Source organism: Chinchilla lanigera, unplaced genomic scaffold (assembly GCF_000276665.1).
Source record: "Chinchilla lanigera isolate Chin_1 unplaced genomic scaffold, ChiLan1.0 scaffold00066, whole genome shotgun sequence".
NCBI lineage: Eukaryota > Metazoa > Chordata > Mammalia > Rodentia > Chinchillidae > Chinchilla > Chinchilla lanigera.
In genome coordinates, this window is record NW_004955467.1 from 9,579,076 (window position 1) to 9,600,824 (window position 21,749).

The 21,749-nt window shown below is 53.3% G+C and overlaps 3 protein-coding genes across 12 annotated transcripts in view; 1 reads left to right on the forward strand and 2 right to left on the reverse strand.

The window, feature by feature from the left end:
* Acap1 (ArfGAP with coiled-coil, ankyrin repeat and PH domains 1) overlaps positions 1-4,204 on the reverse strand; it is a 14,825-nt gene extending 10,621 nt beyond the window's left edge. The window contains exons 1-2 of one of the 3 annotated variants that reach the window (XR_001236859.1): positions 3,647-4,204; positions 3,053-3,110 (exon numbers count right to left, since the gene is read on the reverse strand). Coding sequence is in view for 1 of the 3 variants with exons in the window: in XM_005399511.2 (XP_005399568.1) it covers positions 3,053-3,110; positions 3,647-3,699 (111 nt within the window). In the remaining 2 variants the exon portion in view is untranslated. The remainder of the gene's footprint in view (positions 1-3,052; positions 3,111-3,646) is intronic. The other 2 variants (XM_005399511.2, XM_013522119.1) reach the window with 2 other exon arrangements.
* Positions 4,205-4,587: 383 nt separating this feature from the next.
* On the reverse strand, positions 4,588-8,748 carry LOC102020787. 5 transcript variants are annotated; one of them, XM_013522127.1, is made up of 9 exons: positions 8,625-8,748; positions 7,817-7,987; positions 7,393-7,500; positions 7,214-7,285; positions 6,895-6,983; positions 6,592-6,798; positions 5,480-5,701; positions 4,854-5,006; positions 4,588-4,737 (listed from the first exon to the last, which is right to left on the reverse strand). In XM_013522127.1, the coding sequence occupies exons 1-9, from the start codon at positions 8,660-8,662 to the stop codon at positions 4,631-4,633; spliced, it is 1,167 nt and encodes a 388-aa protein (XP_013377581.1). In that variant the 5' UTR covers positions 8,663-8,748; the 3' UTR covers positions 4,588-4,630. The 5 variants fall into 5 exon arrangements, with proteins under 5 accessions (XP_013377581.1, XP_013377577.1, XP_005399576.1 ...); XM_013522123.1 differs by having other exon boundaries at positions 7,817-8,731; XM_005399519.2 differs by having other exon boundaries at positions 5,480-5,605; positions 7,817-8,730.
* An 827-nt stretch (positions 8,749-9,575) lies between these two features.
* Neurl4 (neuralized E3 ubiquitin protein ligase 4) lies at positions 9,576-21,605 on the forward strand. 4 transcript variants are annotated; one of them, XM_005399518.2, is made up of 29 exons: positions 9,576-10,003; positions 10,872-11,316; positions 11,735-11,763; positions 11,911-12,033; positions 12,201-12,312; positions 12,404-12,492; positions 13,041-13,113; positions 13,237-13,501; positions 13,752-13,933; positions 14,222-14,307; positions 14,430-14,592; positions 14,693-14,891; positions 14,970-15,046; positions 15,130-15,208; positions 15,556-15,731; positions 15,818-15,949; positions 16,259-16,404; positions 16,483-16,707; positions 16,965-17,063; positions 17,155-17,316; positions 17,502-17,666; positions 18,060-18,218; positions 18,575-18,754; positions 18,880-18,967; positions 19,065-19,172; positions 19,321-19,465; positions 19,621-19,733; positions 19,830-19,995; positions 20,935-21,605. In XM_005399518.2, exons 1-29 carry the CDS (start codon positions 9,722-9,724, stop codon positions 21,137-21,139), a joined length of 4,473 nt encoding a protein of 1,490 aa, XP_005399575.1. In that variant the 5' UTR covers positions 9,576-9,721; the 3' UTR covers positions 21,140-21,605. The 4 variants fall into 4 exon arrangements, with proteins under 4 accessions (XP_005399575.1, XP_005399572.1, XP_005399574.1 ...); XM_005399515.2 differs by having other exon boundaries at positions 11,735-12,033; XM_005399517.2 differs by having other exon boundaries at positions 11,735-12,033; positions 14,502-14,592.
* Positions 21,606-21,749: the final 144 nt, after the last annotated feature.

The following is a 21,749-nucleotide window of genomic DNA, read 5'->3' on the forward strand; positions in this document are numbered from 1 at the left end:
AAAGACACAAACCAATGGTTTCCATGGGTTAGAGAAGGGAATAAAGAGGGTATCACTATAAAGGAATGGCACATAGGTGGCAAAAGAAGTTTTGTTTGTTTGTTTCGTTTTGACAGGGTCTTGATATGAAGTGAAGGCTGGCTTTGAACTCGCTTACATAGCCCAGGCTGGGCTCCAACTCACAACAATCCTCCTGCCTCAGCCTCCTAAGTGCTGAGATCACAGGCCTGGTAGCAACAGAATTTTCATAACTCAATGTGGAGATGGTCACATGTGGGATCAAGTGTCATAGAATTATACACACAGACATGCGCCCCCCCCAAAAAAAAGGTACATGCAAACATAAAATCTGAGTAAGGTCTGTAGACTTTAATTGTACTATGCCAAGATTATATTTCAGATTTGATAATGTAGTGGAATTATGTCAGATGCCACTACTGGGGGAAGCTGGGTAATAGACACCTGGGCCCTCTTCTTCCTATTCTGTGACCCTATAATTCAGTCAAAATAAAAAAGGTGTGGAGGTCCATACCTAGAATCCCAGCAATTGGGAGGCTGAGGCAAGAGGGTTGTCAGGAGTTCAAACCAGCCTGGACTACATAGTGAGTTCAAGGTTAGCCTGAACTACACATCATGGCCCTGTCTCAGAAGAAATTAGTTAAAATATAAATGATTGGCTGGGGGTGTAGATCAGTGACCAACTCTTACTTAGCATATGTAAAGCCCTGAGTTAAAGCTCCAGCACTGCAAATAAACAATCATATAAATAAAGGAATGTAGCGGCATGTGCCTGTATGTGCCATCCACTGGGGAGGCTAAGCCAGGGAATTGCTTGAGCCCAGGGGCTGGACAAAACAGCCAAATCTTGTGTTAAAGAAAGAAAAGAAAAGATAGAGGAAGGGAGAGGGAGGGAGAGAGGGAGGAAGGAAGGAAAGAAAGGGAAAATATATTACTTGTTCACCCACTAGCTTTCAGGTGGGGGGTTGTGCAAAAATAAAATATAAGGCCTCTCATGGAACTTCCATTCTAGTGGGGGAAAACACACAAGAAATAGGCAAGTATGACAGGCACACCCCAGGGCGGCCCTCAATTTTTTATGCATTGTATAATCCCCACCCTTCAGTCTGAGCAAGGCCGTGACATGACTTGCTTCGAATAGAATATGGCAAAGGAAATGCAACAGCACTCCCAACTGAGAATCAAAAGTGATAAATGGCATCCCTGTGATTCTTTTATGATGTGTGTAATCATAACATACATGGTAAAATCACACTAGCACACTCAGGACTTCCTTCTTGGCCTTGAGAGGGAAGGCCTGAAGCAGCAGTACGCCTTTCTGATGCTCCATGCCAATGGACAGGGCTACGTGGTGGGGAACGGTGGGCAGCCCCTAGAGGATGAGGGCCTCATTTCCACGACAGCAAGGAGCTGAGTTCTTTAAACAATCACACGAGCTCAGATGAAAATTCCAAGCCACAGATGAGACTACAACCTCAGCCAAGAACTTGACTACAGTCTAGGAGATCCAAGCAGAGGAGCAGTTAAACCTTGCCTGGAGCCCTGACTCACAGCTCTAACAAATGCATATTGTTTCAAGCCATTAAATTTGTGATAATTTGTTAAGCAGCAATAGAAAACTAACACAGAAAGCTGGGCATGGTGGCATACACCTCTAATCCCAGTACTGTGGGAAGTTGAGGCAAAAAGATTGCAAGTTTGAGCCCAATCTGGGCAACTCAGAAATTTAGTGAGACTTTCTCCCAAACTAAAAAATAGGCCAGGCATAGTATAGGGCATGCTTGGAATCCCAGCACTCTGGGAGGCTGAAGCAGGAGGACTGCTTCGAGTTTAAGCCTGGGCCATATAGTGAGTTCAAGGCCAGCCTGAACTACATAGTGAGACTCTGTTTCAATAAATAAACAAGGCTGAGGACAGAGCTCAATGTGAATACCAGTACTGGACAAAGAAAAAATGAAAGAAAGAAAAAGAAAGAAAGAATGAATGAATGAATGAAAGAAAGAAAGGAGAGAAGGAAGGAGGGAGGGAAGGAAGGAGGAAGGAAGAAAAGAAAGAGAGAAAGAGAAAAAGAGAGAGAGAGAGAAAGAAAGAAAGAAAGAAAGAAAGAAAGAAAGAAAGAAAGAAAGAAAGAAAGAAAGAAAGAAAGAAAAAGAAAGAAGGAAGAAAGAAAGAGAGAAAGAGAGGGTCTGGGGATATGGCTCAGTGATAGAGCTCCTCCTGCCTTGCATGCACAAGGCCCTGGGTTCAATCCCCAGTACCACACACAAAAATCGAACAAACAGTAGGAGAAAGAGAGAGGAGGGAGGGAGGGAGGGACAGAGAGAGAGGGAGAGAGAGAAAAAGAAATTAAGAAAGGAAGAAAGAATGAAAGAGAAAGAAAAGGCAGGTAAGTAAGCTGACAGGAAGTAAATATCATGTAAGATAGAGGTAAATGCTACACACAAAAAAAAGCCGAGTAAGAGGGATGGGAGTGTGTGTGTGTACGTGTGTGTACGCGCACCTATTATGTGCAGTTTTATCAAGAGTGATCAGGACAGACCTTATCATCTTTTGTTTATTCTTTTTGAGACAGGGTCTCACTGTGCAGTTCAGGCTGGCCTTGAGCTCACTTTATAGCCCAGGCTGTCTCAAACTTGCAATGATCCTCCTGCCTCAGCCTCCCGAATGCTAGGATTACAGGCATGCGCCACCACGCCTGGCTTGTTTTATGTTTAAATGTGTCACCGGTTTGACTTCCACAGACAGTCTGTGGACTCAGTGGGGCAGAAATGGTCCTGTTTTCTGTGAATGCCCATGGCAGGGCACAATACAAGGACTCAGCAGAGTAGTAGGTCCAAAAGTAAGTCTAGTTTTCCAAGATCCTAAGCTCCTTGCAGGCACAGAACACCAATTTTGCTTCTCTGGAGGCCCCAAATAACTACGCTATACAGTGAGCATTCAGTAACCCTGGAAGTCATTCTCAGTCTCCAACTTTCTCCCTGGTATGACCCTTATCTTAATCTGCTCCTGGCTCATCTCTCCATGTCAGGGTCACCTTCTCCAGACGAGTCTCCAATTCTGACACTTCAGCTTCCACCAACTCAATAGAGGCTCTGGGAAAGGAGGGAAAGGTCATGGGAAAAGAGCTTGGCTCCACCAAGCCTGCCTGCCTCATCAGGGTCAGGGTTGGGGTTGTGGGACGATGGGTACAGAGAAGACTGCTGGGGCTACAGTGGGCCAGCCACCTGCCCGCTCGTGTCACTCACTCTGCGCAGTCTAAGCCACTCATTACAGTCCAGGCCAGGGCAGGAAGAGGAGGAGGAGGAGGAGGGTGGATGTGGTGAGAACAGGAAGTTGCTAAGCGCCCCAGAGCAGGTGCTGGGGGAGGGGCAGGGGTCCCAGGGAGGGAGGAGGCAACGCCTGTTGTTGGTGAAGGGGGATTAGAGAAGTCAGAAGTTTGGAGGGAGTAGAGATAGGAGGACCCCAGGCTGATAACAGAGATACCATTTTGCCCCACCAGCTCCATCTTGTCCCTTGGAGGCCTATTCCCTGGAGGGAAGCATAGCCCGGGAAGAGCTGTGTCTGTGTTATATATTAAGAAATGTTGGATCTTCTCCTTCTTAGCACCCCCAGACTTGTGCACACTTACCGGAAGCGGGGTGAGTCCTTAAGACACTCTTCGAAATCCAACTTGATGGTCATTTTAGCTTGATTACTGTGGGGCCGGGTGCCCTGGAGGCAGGCAGGTGGGGATGTTGGAGGCACTCCCTGCCCCAGGAGGGCCCGTGGACGAGGAAAGAGAAAGTCTTCTGCTGCGTAAGACCTGTGGGGATGGAATCCTTTCCCCAAGAAAAAGGGGTGTCCTAGCAGAAGCTCTCGCCCCACACTTCCAGGCAGTGCTGGGAGGGGTAGGGGTGGGGCCTGGGTTGCGGAGAGGGGCCTGAGATCAGAGAAGCCACAGCCCCGCCCCCAGAGACTATCTGCTGTCACCTTCCTCCTACGGACCCTGGTCTGTCTCTGCTTCTTTCTCCTTTTGTAATTGAGTTTTGGGGACTTGATGATCTAGGTTCAAATCCTAGCTCTGTCACTTAGCAGTTCTGTGTCTGATCTCCCAGTTTCCTCATCTGGAAGATGGAGATGGAAGTCCCTCCTTCCCAGGGTTATTATAAGAATGAAAGATGACTGGCGTGGTGGTGCAGAGCTATAATCCTAGCACCGGTGAGGCAGAGGCAAGAGGATCCCAGCGAGTTCAAGGCCAGCCTGGACTACACAGCAAGGCCCTGTCTCAAAGAAATGAACAAACCAAACCAAACCAAACCAAACAAAAAAAAAAAAACAAAACAGAAAAAAGAAAAGAAAATGCTACTCATAAATTTATGATTAACAAAATTAATTGTATCAGTCATTGTCATCCTGCCTTGGCTTGGATTGTTTCAAGACCCTAGGATCTTGTTCAAACTAGTTCCTGAGCTGCTCCCAGCTTCCTGCTCTCTGGTGGCTCTCTGGGTTTCCTATGCGTAAACATTCCTCCCACCCCTCCAATGCATGACCCAGCAGGACCAACCCAGCAGGACCAGCCCGGACAGCCAATTCGCAGCAACCAGATTCCTGCTCTTATCTTTATTGTCCACCCCTAGGGTTGTAAGGGCAGGGGAAAGTTGCCTTTACCCCACCCCAGCTGGCTATGTTTTCCATTGTCTGGTTTCCTCTTCCTGAGTCCATTGGAGCTGTGAGCTTCATCTAGAGAAGAGGTCGGGTTAGTGGCTTTCTTGCATATGACCTCCAGACTCCCTAGAGCCTGTGAACTCAGCCCCTCTGCCTTCCTGGAGGCACTGCTTACCTCTTCCCAGACTCACATGTGCGCCTGTTCCAGCTTGGTGGGTTCTGGCTGCTTCCACGCTCCCTCTCTGAGTTCTCTGGGTTTGGGCGGCTCGGCTCCTTGGCCTCCAGCCAGTGATACCAGCTGGACACCACCTGAGACCTATTGTCACTGGAGGACATGGTAGCACCTAGAGGTGGGTGGGTGGCAGAGAGGAGTCAAGAAGAAGGCATACAGCCTGTGGGTGATGTCAAGCCAGAGGTGCCTCAACCCCTTAGGAGCCTCCCTGGTTGCTTTCCTGAATAATATGGGCCTTGAACTTGGGGATGTTTAAGACCACACTTACCACCTGTTACTGCTGTACAGGCCTAAGCGGACTGGGAAGCTGAGAGATGGGAGCTTGTGAAAATACAGGCCTAGGGGAGATGGTGGCTTGATGCCTTAACCAGGTTATAATGGTGTCACAGTCATAGTTAAGGAGGCCTCAGTGGCCTTGTGATCCATATAGGGGCCCACCATGTGGTCTAATAGATGAACCTCAGTGGTTATGGGATTCTCAATGACCTAGATCAAGCCTAAGTATAATGGGATGAGGGTCGTGGCTCCCAGCCGGTGGTGGTTTTCAGCCCTCCCACTCCCCAGACCACATGCCCTGGCTCTCACTGTTCTGCTGCTCATCTTCTGAGTCTTCAAGTTCTGGGTGGGAGCAGGACCTCAGGTATACTCCTTTGTTGTAATATTCCTTGCGTTGCTCATCAAGCTCCGTCTCCAACAGGATGGGGTTTTTTCCTGGGCAGAATTGATTTTTGCAGGTAGTGCAATCTGAGGAATCATCCAAAGCAATCCATCTGTGGCTACCTGGTGTGCCCAGGGCTTCAGGAGTGTCTAGTGGGCTCCCACCAGAGAAGAAAAGCTCAGTTTTAGGTTTTCATCTCATTTACTTTCTCTCTCTCTCTCTGTCTGTCTGTCTCTTTCTCTGGTTTGGTTTTTTTTGGTGTGTTTTTGTGTGTGTGTGTGTGTGTGTTTTTGTTTTTTTGTTTTTTGTTTTTTTTTTGCCTTTTAAGATAGGGTCTCATTATGCAGTTCAGGCTGGCCTTGAGCTCATTTTGTAGCCCAGATTGGCCTCAAACTTGCAATGATCCTCCTGGCTCGGCCTCCAGAGTGCTGGGGTTACAGGTGTGCACCACCATGCCCCGCTTTCTCTTTGTTTTCTTTTTTTTGGTTTTTCTCTGGTACCGGGAACCGAACTCATGACCTTGCGCCTGCCAGGCAGGCGCTTTTGCCGCTGAGTCTCTTTGTTTTCTTGAGACAGGTTCTCACTATGTAGCCAGGGTGGCCTCAAAGTCACAGAGATCCTCCTTCTTTAGCAACCCAAGTACTAGGATGACAGACATGCACCTCCACAGCCAGCCTCATTTACTTCTCTTAACCATCCCTGCCTTGTTTTAGAAAACTTTCAAAAACCCCTCTATCCCTCTTGGATTTTCTATTCCTCACCAACCAGTGTTCTCTGGGGACTTCACTCCAGAGCCTCCTGTAACCCTGGAGTCACCTCCGAGCACTGCCTCCATGTCAGGCATCAGGGCTGTAGGCTGACACCCACTGAAGAAGACAGACTGTGGTGCAGAAGTGAGGAACAGAAACTTCAAGAGCACCGTGGGCTCTGGAATAAGCTCTGAACTACACCTCCCTTGAGTTCTGGGAAGGCTCCCCTCCCCATTGTTACTAACCTGTGGCTTTTACAACATCACTCACAGTCACGTGAGGATCCTCACCTTTGACAGCTCCAGCCAGTGCTCCTGGCCAGCCTCTCTCCATGGGCCTGGGCACCTGGGCCATCATTACACCTTGACCACCGCTGCTGATGCTGGCACAGCCCCCGTGGCTGTCCTTGTCATCACACAAGAGCATGTTGTTTGGAGGCCTGAGGAATTTTCCTTCGTCGTAGTGTCTCTTACGGTTCTTGTAAAAATCACTGGAGTCTGCAGGCCAGTTGTGAGAACTTGGTTTTCCCACAGAGAACTTGGCAAAGGTTCATTCCACCTCCCCTTTCCATTCATGCCCACCCCGTATCTCACATGTCTTGGAAAAGTGGTCCGCAGCTCTTGAGCTTCTGTTACCACTGTTCTGGAGGACCTTGGGGAGGAAACTGTCCATTGTTGCAAACCTGAAGAGGAGGGAGACTAGTTGGGGGCATCGAAAGGAGAAAAGAACAATGGGGGCAGGTGGTAGATGGGACCCACCTGGCTGACCCCACTAGACTGGTCTTGGTCAGGCCTGATGGGAAGTGTAGTACTTCCTATTTTGGAGCCAAAAAGCAGAACTGCCTCAGACTGAAGTCCAGAGGTGAGAAGTAGTAAAGAAGCAAAACCCCAAAGGATCTGACAGGACTCTCACCTCTCCGCCAGCACTTCAGGGGTCACCTTATGGGAAGACCCCGCAGTCAGGTCCTCATCACTGTCTTGTGGTCTGCAGAGGAAAAAACAGTGCTGGGAGGTGGGCATGAGGCTTCTCTGCCTCTTCCCTTGGTCCCTTGTTAGAACAGAGAACAGAGCCTAGGCTGAAAGGCTTGGCACCTGTGGTAAGGGGTGCCGGGCTCGTCCACCTTCATAAAACCATAGTCCTTATCAGCAGGATGGTGAGTGGCCAGGATATTCATCTCATCCCAGTGCTGAGACTTCTTCCTGGGGTGGGAAAAGGACACAGAGAAGGTGGGAAATGCCTAATGATCCCCTCTTCACAGGCTTCCCTCATTCTTCCGGTCATTTAAGGAACTCTTCTACCTTCTTGTAGAGGTCAGACCCAATGATAACCATGTTACTATGTGAGCACCTGTTGTTCTGTCGAAGGCCTGAAAGCTAATATTGGACATAGTATTTTCCACCCAACTGCCCCCACCTACTTTCATACCTAGTTAGTCTCTGCCACTTCCCCTCGGCTCAGTCCCTCCTGTGTGCCTAACTCCTCCCTCTAGTCTGCAAGCAAAGCTGGGCCCCTTACTTCTCCATACAGGGGGATTTCTCCTGCAAGATGTTGCCTCTCCTCAAGATGCTCCGGGGCTGGTCCTCACAGGAGTTGTAGGGGTGGAGGGAAGTTGACTCGGAGCTCAGACTGAGCCCCGAACTGTTCACCGTAGGATCCCCAAGCCCAGGACTGGACGCTGCGGTTACACTGGTTCCAGGGTGAGGAGTGTTGAATTCACCAGGGGATGTGCTGGATCCAAACTCCCTAGGGTGCTGACTGGGCCTACCAGGAAGGGTCACTGCCCCCTGGGAAGCCCGGTTTGAACCAGGACTGTGAATTATGGTACCCCCGGAGTGCAAGGGGGGTCCCGAGCCTTGAAACAAGAGTACTCCGGAGGGCGGCGTGGTGTCTGTTACTGTTCCTCCGACCCCCCCAGGTACTCCCCTGGTTGCCCCTCTAGGGCATTCCCTCCGAGGGCCGCTGGCAGCTCCCTGCCTCTCCATAGCCCCACCCAGGGGCCACTCTCTGCTACCCCGCCCCCGCCTTCCTGCTCCACATAACCCCGCCCCTGGACCCCGCCCCCGCCGTAGAGGTCTGGGGAAGCCTTGGGTTGAGGCGGGTTTCCGGCCCTCCTGCTCCCCGGAGCGGCGGTGGGCGTAATCAAGACTGTATAGGGATTTTAGCCTAGGAGCTCCTGCCGCTCGCCCTTCCTTTTTTCCTTTTTTTGGGGTTGGGGGGTACCGAGAATCGAACTCGGGACCTCGCGCTTGTCAGGCAGGCGCTTGTGCCCCTGAGCTATATCCTCGGCCCAGCCCTCCCGTTTTTGTTCCACCTAAGGACTGACTTTCTTTGTCTTGGCGATTCGTTCCCGCCCTTCTCCATCACCACTATCGTACAAATCAGCCAATCATAGCCAGAAGGCCTGGCCCCGGGCAGAGGGTAGGTGGAAAAGCCTTGATTGTGACGTCATATCTCTCCGAGTTTAGAGCAAGCACAGGAAAGTTGGATTTAGGATTAGCTCTGGGGGTTTCCTCTGCGGGTCATCAGCGCTGTTACTTGAAACTGCTTTCCGCATTTGCGGACTTCATTTGTGGCTTTATTTTATTTTTTTTTTATTTTTAAAATTTTTTTGAGAGAGCGTCTTGCTATGTAGTTGAGGCTGGCCTTGTTGTGTAGTGCAGGCTGACTTCGAACTCGGGCCGTTTTTACTGTCTCAGCTTCCCAAATCTGGGATTACAGGCGTGCACCACGACGCCCGGCTCTCATTTGTGGTTTTAAAGTTTAAAGAGTTTGGTTGAACTGTCATCTAAGATGGGTTTGACTTGAATCCACAAGCTTCCATCCTGTCTCGCAAATTGGCTCTATACCTCTTGGGAGAGCTACGAAGCAAAGTGTAGGTGTGTCGGGGGGGGGGTATTGCGACATTTCCGATCTCAGTGGCATGGGACAGAAGCTCATTTACAAAGCTCTCTTCTTTGCACCTTCCAGACCCCACTTGATACTGATCTAAAGTGTGTGGCGCGAAGAAAAGACGCCTGTCCTTGCCGTAAAGCGAACACTTTACTGTGTCGCTTCCTCTGGTGGGGGCGGGATCGCAGGCGTCGCTGTCGCAAAGCGTGTTGGGGCGCTTGCACTCGCCTGTCGTGAAGATGCCTTCCGCAGGCGTTCCTTCCTCTGTCGCAAAAGCTCCCTGCCCAACTTTTCCCTTCAGAACCACGCCTTCATCTGGCCTTGCCGTAAAGCAAGCCTTCCCAACCCCGTCGTCCTTCTGTTCCCACCGTGGTAGTCATTAGTTCCCTAACCCGGGATGCTTCATTGCCCGGCTCTGCCGTAAAGCATATCTGGTCCCAGCCCCCGGTCTATTCCCTCAGGGTGTCTGTCCTCCGCGGTTGCCACGGTGCCGCCAAGCGCGGCTGTCGCGCGGCCCCGGTGTCAGCGGCGATGGCGGCGGGGTCGGGTGGGAGTGGGGGGTCTGGGGGAGGCCCCGGGCCAGGGCCAGGCGGGGGTGGGGGCCCTGGCGGCAGCGGCCCCGGACCGGGGTCCAGCGGGGGTCTCGGCAGCGTTGGGGAGCTGCACCCGCGCACTGGGCGCTTGGTGAGCCTGTCGGCCTGTGGGCGTACAGCGCGGCGGCAGCAGCCAGGCCAGGAGTTTAACCATGGGCTGGTGTTGAGCCGGGAACCCTTGCGCGATGGACGCGTCTTCACCGTCCGCATCGACCGCAAGGTGCAGGGCTGGGCCAGCGGAACTAAAATGTGGAGGGTAGTGGGAGGGAGCCAGAGGGAAATGCGGTAGGTAGGGCAGCTAGAAATCTCACACCACCGGCTTCTGTAAGGGAATCGACAAACTGTAGGGCACGAAGGCGTGGGCAAAAAGAAAATGATTCAAAACATTCAATCCGAAGGAGGAGACAGGGAGAGCCCGAGTTTCCGAAAAACTCAGAAGCAGAAAGGGACACGGGGGCCCATCCACTAGAACAGCTGGGGAATGTGCCTCTTGGTGCAGTTTGTTGGGGATGGAGGTGATGCCAGATGTGTTAAGAAAAGAGGAGAGATACAGAGGAAAGAACAAACCATTGAAGGACATACTCTCAGGTAGAGCCACAAAGGTGGATGAGCTGCAATACGTAGGGAAAGAGAGGTGTGTGTATGACTTGGCTCACAGAGAAGGAATTTGGGAGAAGAGTGAATCTGGGTGGAGTCTGAACCTAGGAGAGAGTTGCACTGGGGGAAGAGAATGATAGACTATAGAAAGCAGTGTGGCATATAAAGTGTGTGCACTGAGATGGTTGAAGAGCCACAGAAAGTATGGAAGATTGGAAGAGATAGGAAGCTGGAACAAGAGAGTTCAACCTGCTTGGTGGGGAAAAGAGTAGTGTGGTAACCGCTGAGTACCTGAATACAGTGCAGACTTGATAGGGGACAGTGGGGCCTAATAATTGCCTAGGTGGGGTCTAGAAAATGACTTGTGGATCCGCATTTCTAGGTAGTGCCTAAGAGGTGGTGACAGTGGCATGTGGAATGTAGTTTCCTAGTCATGGGAGACCCCAATGATGGTCCATCCTGACTCTTTCTGCCCACCACCCCTAACATAGGTCAACTCCTGGAGTGGCTCCATTGAGATTGGGGTGACCGCGTTGGATCCCGGTGTGCTGGACTTCCCAAGCAGTGCCACAGGGTTAAAGGGGGGCTCATGGGTAGTGTCGGGCTGCTCGGTGCTGAAGGATGGCCGCTCTGTGCTCGAGGAGTATGGACAGGACCTGGACCAGCTTGGCGAAGGGGACCGAGTGGGCGTGGAGAGAACAGCTGCTGGGGAGCTGCGGCTCTGGGTGAATGGGCGGGACTGTGGTGTGGCTGCTACCGGCCTGCCTGCTCGTGTCTGGGCTGTTGTGGACCTCTATGGCAAGTGCACCCAGATCACTGTGCTCCCTGCTGAGCCAGGCTTCAGTCCCCCTACTCCCATCCCCTCAACTCCCCTCGAGCCCTCAGCACCTCCTGAAGATTCCGCCTTGGCCGAACAGGGGACCTCTGGGGATGAAGGTGAGAACACAGCTAGGGCCTTGGTGGAGGGATGGGGCAGGGAGGGTAGCTGAAGAAATGGCAAAGGTGAAGATCTGGCCTGGGAAGGTGGGGCCGTTCAGACCCCTGAGTCTATTGCCAGGGAGAACAGAGGCTAGAGGAAAAGGTCTGGCTGTGGCTGAAGCCGGGGCTACACCCCTATTCCCCTCCCGTCCCATCTGGTCCCAGCCTTCATGGTGTCCTCAGTGCAGGCCCAGCTGGAGACGTTTCCTAACAGCCTTGAGTCACATAATGGTGAGGGCTTTGGGGAGGCTCTGGGAAGGGGCTCGGGCAGTGAGGTGGACAAGGGGAGGACTTCAGGAGAGGTTAGGGAGAGAGGGTGCCAAGCCAGAGGTGTAGAGCCTTATCTTGGTTTCCTTTCTTTGTCCTACTGTTGTAGACTTTGCCAGCATGGAGCTCTCTGAGGTGGTGAGCAATGCCATCCTGTCTGCCTACAATGGGGGGCTCTTGAATGTGAACCTGAGCTCCCCACCAGCAGGGGATGGGCAGGGATCTAGCGGTACTGCCACTTCACCCATCCTCACTTCCAATGATGCCCTGCTCTTTCATGAGAAGTGTGGGACCCTTATCAAACTCAGCAACAATAATAAGACAGCTGAGCGCCGGAGGCCGCTGGATGAATTCAACAATGGAGTTGTCATGACCAACCGCCCACTTCGGGACAATGAGATGTTTGAGGTAGGCAAGACCCTGAGATCTGACTGGCTCACCTTTTGGGAGCTAAAGATGAGGCTCAATCCTTGGTGGATGACAGGAGGGTAGGACCTGGGGAAGAAAGGCTGAGTAAGGGTCCCTTCTCTGCACTTAAGTTCCCTGTTCATTTACTTGCTGTCATTTAACCTCAGATCCGCATTGACAAGCTTGTAGATAAGTGGTCAGGCTCCATCGAGATTGGTGTCACTACCCACAACCCTAACAACCTGGAGTACCCAGCCACCATGACCAACCTCCAGTCAGGTACCAGTCCCAGGCAGGGGTGAGGACACAAGCCTGGGGTTGCTAAAGGGAAGGAAAACCATATCCTAAGCAAGTGTCCACCTTTGCTCAGGCACCATCATGATGAGTGGCTGTGGGATCCTGACCAATGGCAAGGGCACCCGCCGGGAGTATTGTGAATTCAGTCTGGATGAGCTACAGGTGAGGGTGGAGCAATTTCAGAGGAGCCCTAGGTACTCTGTGTCTCTACCTGGGTGCCATGCAATGATCTCTGATTTAACACAAGATCCTTTGTCTTTGCATGAGGTTCTTTCTGAGAAGGCAGAGTTCCACAGCAGGCTCTACAATGAGTCTGTTAGGAGTACTTTTATCGCTCCCCGCAACCCCGTGCTTAGGTTTGAACCTATGGCTTAACACATGCTATGTAATCCTTGTAGCAGTTATATAGATTTAAGGAAGTTGATGCTTACAAGATGGTTTAAGTTATTGCCTAACTTACATTAAGCATTCACTATATGTGCTGCCAAAGTGAGCACATACATTGAGCATTCAGGAAATGTGGACATTATCGTGTCTAGAAAACAGGGACCTGGGTCATGCCCTACCCGTCATTTGGGTTAGTCTCAGACTTACATAAACACCTTTGGGAACAGGTCCTCTGTGGGACAAGATAGGGGAAGGCCCCGGGACTGCTCTGGAGCCTGACGGTGGCTAGATTCCATACTGAACTACTTTTCTGCTCCTACTAGGAGGGTGACCATATTGGTCTCACAAGGAAATCCAACTCTGCCCTACACTTTTTCATTAATGGCATTGATCAAGGTAAGGGGACATTCAGAGAAGGCTGTTGGCCTGAGGCTCTCAGTGAGATCTGTACTTTATCCTCTGTCCTCTCTGGTGCTTGCTTTCTTTTTTGACTATTCACCTCATTTTCCTCCCTCACAGGTGTGGCTACCCCATTGACACCTCCAGTTGTATATGGTGTGGTGGACTTGTATGGGATGGCTGTGAAGGTGACCATTGTCCACAATAACAACCACAGTGACCGTCTTCGCCGGAACAATGCCATCCTGCGGGCGCTGTCTCCTGAGGGTGCTCTCCGCCGCACTGCTCCTGCTGCCCAAGCGGAACCTGAGCGCCTGCTCTTCCACCCCAACTGTGGGCAGAAGGCAGCCATTACCCACGAGGGACGCACTGCCTTGAGGCCCCAGTATGGCCCATTGGGTGGAGAGAAGCTACAGAAGGGGCTGTAATGGGATTGAAGGGGCAAGGTGGAGACAAGGGAACGAGAGGGGGTCTGGTCTAGGGAGTCTTGGGCAAAAGGGTCAGGAACTTCTTCAAGTGTGAGGTCTTGGTTGGTTAGCTTCGGGCAGTGAGTGACAGTCAGGTGTTGCTAGGCTGAGCCTTGGCACGCTCAGAGTGTGTGTTGGGACCTGAATCCCCACTTGCTGTGTCCTCAGTGCCACTGATGACTTCAATCATGGTGTGGTGCTGAGCAGCAGAGCACTGCGGGATGGAGAAGTATTCCAGGTGCGCATTGACAAGATGGTGGACAAATGGGCTGGCTCCATTGAGATTGGAGTCACTACCCACAACCCTGCCTACCTCCAGTTGCCCTCCACCATGACCAACTTGCGCTCTGGTGAGCTCCCAAGGGCATGGCTGGGATAAGGTCGTAGAGCAGAAGCTATCCCTGAGCCCTGGTTCTTGTTCAGCCCCTTTCCTCCTTGTCACACTTGCGATGATCTGTCCCGTGGCTATGGAAGCCGTGGGGTAGAGTCTGGCTGCCTTGGGAACTGCAGTTTTCTTGTCTCACTGAGGAGAAAGCCAAGTCTCAGGAAAGAGGGTGGGCTGTCAGCGTGGGGGAGTTTTTTATATAAAGAGTACTCCTGCTTTCCGTTTCATTTCATGCTTCTCTTTGTCCCCATAGGGACCTGGATGATGACTGGGAATGGTGTGATGCACAATGGAACAACCATCTTGGATGAATATGGGCACAACCTGGACCGCCTCAAGGTGGGAGAGAGGCTGCGGTGCCTGGCTGCAGCCGTCAGGGAGCTGGCAAGGAGGGGTGATCGCAGGACCATCCCAGGCAGGAACTCTGCCTGACTCCTCACTGTAGCCCCGCTTCTTCCAAGGCAGGGGACACGGTGGGCGTGGTGCGGCGGGAGGACGGGACTCTTCACTTCTTTGTCAATGGAATGACACAGGGCCCTGCTGCCTGGAATGTGCCCCCGGGTGTCTATGCTGTCGTTGATCTCTATGGCCAGGCGGCCCAGGCCACCATTGTGGACGACGTGGGTGAGGCCAGGGTCTGCTTGGGCAGAGGGTTTGGGTGGCCTTGGAAGGCTAGAGAGATACCCAGAGACCTAATCCTAATGGGTGATGTCCACTTCTGCAGAGGTGCCTCCAGTTCCCGAGCCACTCCCTGAGGGGAACAACCAGGTGTCTCCAAGCTCCCCATCCTCAGGGGTAGGAGGCTCTGACCTGCGATTCCACCAGCTGCATGGCAGTAACGCGGTCATCACTAACGGCGGTCGCACTGCGCTCCGTCACAACTGCCGTAGCGAGTTCAATGACGCCATTGTCATTTCCAATCGGTCAGTGTCTAGACTTTCATGTCTGCTGTGTTACTGCCCACCCAAGTAGGGCCCCAGTGACCACTGCTCTCCTGGCAGGGCTCTGCGAGATGGAGAGCTGTTTGAAATTGTCATTCAGAAGATGGTAGACCGCTGGTCAGGCTCCATCGAGGCTGGTAAGGAGGCAGCTGTGTGTGAGTTGTGTGCTGGAGGCCTGTGGCCTGTGGTGTGGGCTCTGACTTGCCCTGCCTCCTCCTAGGAGTGACTGCCATCCGGCCTGAAGACCTGGAGTTCCCCAACACCATGACAGACATTGACTATGATACATGGATGCTGAGGTCAGGACCAGCTCGGTGGGGCTGGGTGTGGCTGGTTGAGATCAGGGTTTAGGCCTGTGGCCCGAGGCAGGGGCAGACCTAGGGGATCTTGCTGCCCTCTGTTCAATTCTGGGAAGCTCTACCTAACCTGTAGGGGCTTCATCCTCCTCTCCAGGGAATTTCTCCTCTTCCCTGGGGAGCTGCCAATTGTGAAGGAGATAAAATGTAAAGGAGATAAAATCAGACCCAGATCAAGACACCCTGCCTATGTCCAGGACACTGGAGGGTTCTGACAGGCAGAGACTGAGCCTGGGCCAGTGTGGGGTTGAAACTGGGAGGCGAACCCACCCCTTCTGCTGTCTCCCCAGTGGCACAGCCATCATGCAAGACGGTAACACAATGCGCAACAACTATGGGTGTGACCTGGATGCACTGGGTACAGGTGCACGCATTGGCATGATGCGAACTGCCAAGGGCGACCTGCACTACTTCATCAATGGCCAGGACCAAGGCGCTGCCTGCTCAGGCTTGCCTCCGGGTAAAGGTGACTGCTCTGTGGCTTCTGGCCAGCCATCGTCAGCTCAGACTGCCTGGGCTCTCAGGCTTCTGACTCCTTCCTTTTCTATGCAGAGGTGTATGCTGTAGTGGATCTCTATGGTCAGTGTGTCCAAGTGTCCATCACCAATGCCACTGGCCCCATGGACAACAGCCTGGCGACCAGCAACACTGCCACTGAGAAATCCTTTCCTCTACATTCCCCAGGTGCCTGCTGTGGGCCTAAGGGATCCTGGTGAAAGATGCTGCTGGTATAGGAGGGAAAAGGCCCCCTCAGCAAGCAGTCAGAAAGGGGAGTTATACCTGGGACACAGCCTGTGCTCTCCTGCCACCCAGGAACCAGCATGCCACATGTTGGGCGTCCCAGGTGTGGGGATGAGTCATGCCATGGTGAAGAAGAGTAAAGACACATGGAGCCTTAGTGTCCATTCCTGTTTCACTGGGAAGGTTTGCTCTGCATCTCACCTGAAGCTTCTTGTCCTCATCCTACCTCTTTCTCTGACCATCTGTCCACAGTGGCTGGCGTGGCTCACCGATTCCACAGTACTTGTGGCAAGAACGTCACTCTGGAGGAGGATGGCACAAGGGCAGTACGTGCAGTTGGCTATGCCCACGGCCTTGTTTTCAGCACCAAGGAGCTCAAGGCTGAGGAAGTGTTTGAGGTGGGCTGTGGGGATGTGATGGGGGGTTGTGGGCCCACGAGATAGAGACAGGGCCAGTTAATATGTTTTGTCTCACAGGTGAAAGTGGAAGAGCTGGATGAGAAGTGGGCAGGTTCCCTCCGGCTGGGGCTGACCACATTAGTGCCAGGGGAGATGGGGCCTGGAGCAGGTGGTGGGCCTGGGCTACCTCCTTCCCTGCCAGAGCTCCGGACTAAGACCACCTGGATGGTGTCCAGCTGTGAAGTGAGGCGTGATGGGCAGCTCCAGAGGATGAACTATGGCTGGAACCTTGAGAGGCTAGGGGTAAAGCAGCTGGCTCCAGGGCAATGGTGGGCAGGGTTGGGGGGTTAAAAAAGAGAGAGCCGGGTGTGGTGGCGCACGCCTGTAATCTAGCCCTCGGGAGGCTGAGGCAGGAGAATCCTTGCGGGCTACAAAGTGAGCTCAAGGCCAGCCTGAACTGCATAGCGAGACCCTGTCTCAAAAAAAGACAAAAAAAAAAACAACCAAAAAAAACCCAGAGAGGTGGACTGAGCATCTGTCTTTGTCCTACTTTGATGTAGGTTGGAAGCCGTGTGGGCATTCGTCGGGGGGCAGATGACACGATGCACATCCTGGTAGATGGAGAAGATATGGGGCCTGCAGCCACTGGGATTGCCAAGGTAGACCTAAGACCTGCCGTGGGTTCTGGGTGTGAGTTTTGGGTTAAGGTCACGCGCTAATCTCTTGACTGCCTGGGTCTTGTGTCCCTAGAACGTGTGGGCCGTGTTGGATCTATATGGGCCAGTCCGCAGTGTGTCCATTGTCAGTTCCACGAGTCTGGAAGAGCCAGAAATTACCCAGCCTCCTTCCCCCAGCTCGGACACTGGCAGTGAGGGCGAGGAGGATGATGACAGCGAGGAACGTGGCTTGGGAGTAAGAGGCTGCAGCTGGGCCTGCTGGGCATGTGGATGGGCAGTTGGTGGCCATTGGTGTCAGGTTCTCTTGGGTTCTCCAGTGGTCTGGTAAAGGCTCATATGCAAGCTTTGTGTGCGCCCCAGCAAGGTGGGACGGGCTTGTCATCAGTCCCTGGTGCAGCTCACTCTCTCTCTCCACACCAGGACCAGAATCAAATGGGTATTATGCCCACAGTCCTTGAGTTCCTGGAGAACCACGGGAAGAATATTCTCTTGTCCAATGGGAACCGCACAGCCACACGAGTGGCCAGCTACAATCAGGGCATCGTTGTCATCAGCCAGCCACTGGTGCCCCAGCTACTGGTCCAGGTGTGCCTTGCCATCTCCCCAGTTCTTGCTCTGTGGTGACAGTGCCAACCCTCCTGAAGAGGGCTTTTCTGCTGCAAACTGGGAGATACAGCAAAGTTAGCTGGGGACCAAGGCTCAGAGTGGGAGGGAAAGGATGGGGCTGCAGCTCAGTCCAAAGTGCTTGTCTAATATGTGCAGTACCCTGAGTTCCTCCCCCCGACAGACACAAATGAAAAGGAAGGAAATTTTGAGTTTATAGTTTCTGATCTATGCAAACATGAGAAAGGGCATGAGCCCAGGCCACACTCTGGGAGGTGTCATATTCCCTCCTTGGCTGGGGAGGAGGCTGGCTCAGCTGGGCAAGTTGGTGTCTCTGCCTAGGAGGCTGTGATTGTAGAGCAGTTTCTTCTGCAGGTGCGGATAGATTTTCTGAACCGACAGTGGACATCTTCCCTTGTCCTGGGAGTCATCACCTGCCCACCTGAGAGGCTCAACTTCCCTGCTTCTGCCTGTGCCCTCAAACGGGCAGCCTGGCTGCTGCGGGGCCGTGGTGTTTTCCACAATGGTCTCAAAGTGAGTAGGGAGCCAAAGAGAAGGCCGGGCTTCCCAGTAGGGAGGGGCCGGCCGAGAGGGAGGAGTGGAACTTGGAGTCCTGGGAGTAGGACTGTAGATCTGGAGGGAGTGGATGGACAAGGGTGTGAGGGTCATTACCTGGTCTTAGGCTGCCTTTTCCACTTGTGCCTCTGCCATTACGAATGTTATAGCTGGGGGATAAGAGGGGCAGGTAACAAAAGTGGAGGTAGAACCTAGGCAGTGAGCAAGGGTAGAGGCAAAGCCCAGGCCCTGGCAACCAGAAGCAGAGGAAAGGCCAGGATGACCACTGGTGACAGGAGTCTGATGTCTGGAAAACAGTAGGTCTCTCCTTCCAGATCTGTGAGAAGTTTGGGCCAAATCTGGACACGTGTCCTGAAGGTACCATCTTGGGACTGCGGCTAGACAGCTCTGGGGGACTGCACCTCCATGTCAACGGGGTGGACCAGGGGGTAGCTGTGCCAGATGTTCCCCAGCCCTGCCATGCTCTTGTGGATCTCTACGGGCAGTGTGAGCAGGTTAGTGGCAATGGAGATGGGGAGGAGGGAGTACCTGGGAGACTGAGAAGTTTGTGGTCCACAGACGGGATCAGCAGGCTCTGGGGGCTGACCAGGCTTTGGCTGATCATTCTTCTCTCCTGCAGGTGACAATTGTGAGCCCTGAGCCAGGAGCTGTCAGTGGAAAGAGTGCTGGAACCCAAGGAGACATGGAAAAAGCTGACATGGTGGATGGTGCGCCACCCTAAAGGGACCATCATCCCACCCCACTCCCCTGCTCCCATTCTTCTAGCCCCGGGTCCTGTGACTTGTGCCCCCTCTGCTCCCTCAGGTATCAAGGAGAGTGTGTGTTGGGGTCCACCACCTGCTGCTAGCCCTTTAAAGAGCTGCGAGTACCATGCCCTTTGCTCCCGCTTCCAAGAACTGCTGTTGCTTCCTGGTGAGTCCCGGTCGTTCAGAACCCACCCACCTTATTCCCATGAGCAGGCCAAGGCCATGTGCGGAGCCGTGGAGGCAGCTTGCGAGCAGCAGCATGGTTGAGACTGGGTTGGGAGTCCGCACCAAACCTGCCATTCACTGTCCCGCAGAGGATTATTTCATGCCTCCACCGAAGCGTAGCCTGTGCTACTGTGAGTCTTGCCGGAAGCTACGAGGAGACGAGGCCCACAGACGAAGAGGGGAGCCCCCCCGGGAATATGCTCTGCCCTTCGGTTGGTGCAGGTTCAACCTCAGGTACGTATGGGTCAGAGTAAGGCATTTCTCTTACTGCTCTTTCCACCACTTGAGAGAGAATTCCAAGTGAATGTGCACAAACAGTGATAGCAAAGGGAATAACCTTCTGGAGTCAGTGACCATTGTGCTGTCTGCCTTCTCTGTCTTCCTCCTAGGGTGAATCCCCGCCTGGAAGCTGGGACACTAACCAAGAAGTGGCACATGGCATATCATGGCAGCAATGTGGCAGCTATACGGAGGGTGCTGGACCGAGGGGAGCTGGGAGCAGGTACTCCCCGGAGTAGCGGGGAGAAGTGGGACATGGCTGGGCCTGGAGGCCCCAGGAGGAATCACAAGGGCTGCCCTGACTCCACTGTCCTCCTAGGCACTGCCTCTATTCTGAGCTGCCGGCCCTTGAAGGGAGAGCCTGGGGTGGGATTTGAGGAGCCTGGTGAGAACTGTGCACCTCCCCGGGAAGAGCAGCCCCCTCCAGTGCTGCTTTCCCCCTCCCTTCAATATGCCGGGGCCGAGACCCTGGCCTCCAAAGTGCAGTGAGTACCCAGGACTGAAGTGCTGTGGGGAATCAGACCGAGAGGGGGCACCAGGGCCTCTTGCGTGGGCAGGATTTGTCCATCCTCATTTTTCCCATCCTGGCTTTCTAGTTGCTGGTTCACCACCTGAGTCCTTTCCTCATTCATTCATTGAGCAGATACCACTTAGCACAAGCTGTTTTAGGGGAAGGACCAAGGAACCTTGCTCTTGCAGACCTTAATCTTCTCTCACTTTAGACAGTGTTTATGTATAATGCCTTCGGTACTGTTAAAGGTGGTAAGTGAATACTGTGGAGATAATAGAAAAGTGAGAATGGGAAAAAAGAATGGAGTAAAACATTGGAGTGGGCATATGTTTTGGGTTTTTGGTTTGTTTGTTTGTTTGTTTTCCGGTACCAGGAATCAAACTCACGACCTCGCACTTGCCAGGCAGGTGCTGTGCCACTGAGCTAAATCCCAAGCCCCCTGGAGTGGGCATATGGAGATTCAGGTTAGACCTCATTGAAAAGTGAGGTTTGGCCAGGTGGGGTGGTGCACGCCTGTAATCTGAGCACTGTGAGAGGCTGAGTCAGGAGGGTCACAAATTCAAACCCAGCCTGGGCAATTTAATGACTTAGCAAGACCCTGTCTCAGAATTTTAAAAAGCACTGGGGGTGTAGTTCATTGTGAATGCCCTGTGTTCAGTCCCCAAGGTTGCCTCCCCTCACCCCCAAAATGAGGTTTGAGCACAGGTATGAAGAGGGTATCTAATGGAGTAGCTGAGCAGCCTTGGAGGGGAGGAGCCTTGCAAGTAGTGAACAGCCGGAGCTGAGTGCCTTTGGGTGGGAATTATTTCCAGGGAGCAGTAAGTCTGTGTGGTGGGAAAAGTGTTAGCAAGTGGCGGGGCGCAGCCAGGCGGCAGAGGCCTCACTTGCCCTGTTTCTGCTTCTTGTCTGACAGATTCCGAGACCCAAAATCCCAGCGGACGCACCAGGCCCAGGTGGCGTTCCAGGTTTGCGTGCGCCCTGGCTCCTACACCCACGGACCCCCTTCTGCTGCTCTCAGAGAACCTCCTGACCCGCACTTCAGCCCAGCGGAGCTCGAATGGGTCACTAAGGAGAAGGGGGCCACACTCCTCTATGCCCTGCTGGTACGGGTGGAATGAGGGGTGAGACGCCACTACTACAAGCACAGTCGGGCCTCGACCCAGGACCCTGAGCGAAGACTGCCGCCACCTGCCCCAGTGACTCGCGGCATGCACAGTGCGGCCTGGCAGGCGCGGGAGCACGCGGGCAGCCTCGGATTCGGCCGGCAAGGGGAGCACCTCTCCGCGTCCGGAGGCCCAGCACGCCCCTCCGATGGGAGGGAGCTTGTGGGGAGCCCAGCTTTCATGCACTGATTTGGGGAACATGAATCCCTATTTTACCCCCTCCATCACTTAATTTATTTCCGTTTTTGTTTCTGGTTACTGTGAATCCCAGAGGAGTCTCTCCCTGTGCCCACAAGAAGCTGCTGTTTTCCGGGGCCCTCAGGCGGGAGTGGGGAAAAGGGGGGCGCGAGGAAGCCGCGGACCCTCTGTACAGTTGTTACTGACTCGGGTTTTTAAGGAGCCAATAAACTCTCGGAGCACACGCCTCGCGTCAGTCTCGCGCGCTCCTCACGGCTGCGGCCCAACCCGGGCTTCGCGGGTGCAGCCCCGTCGGCCCCTGGGCCCGCCCGCCGTGCGCTTGGACTCGCCGGCATCCGTCCCGCGCGCTTCCGCTTTTGCCTTTCGC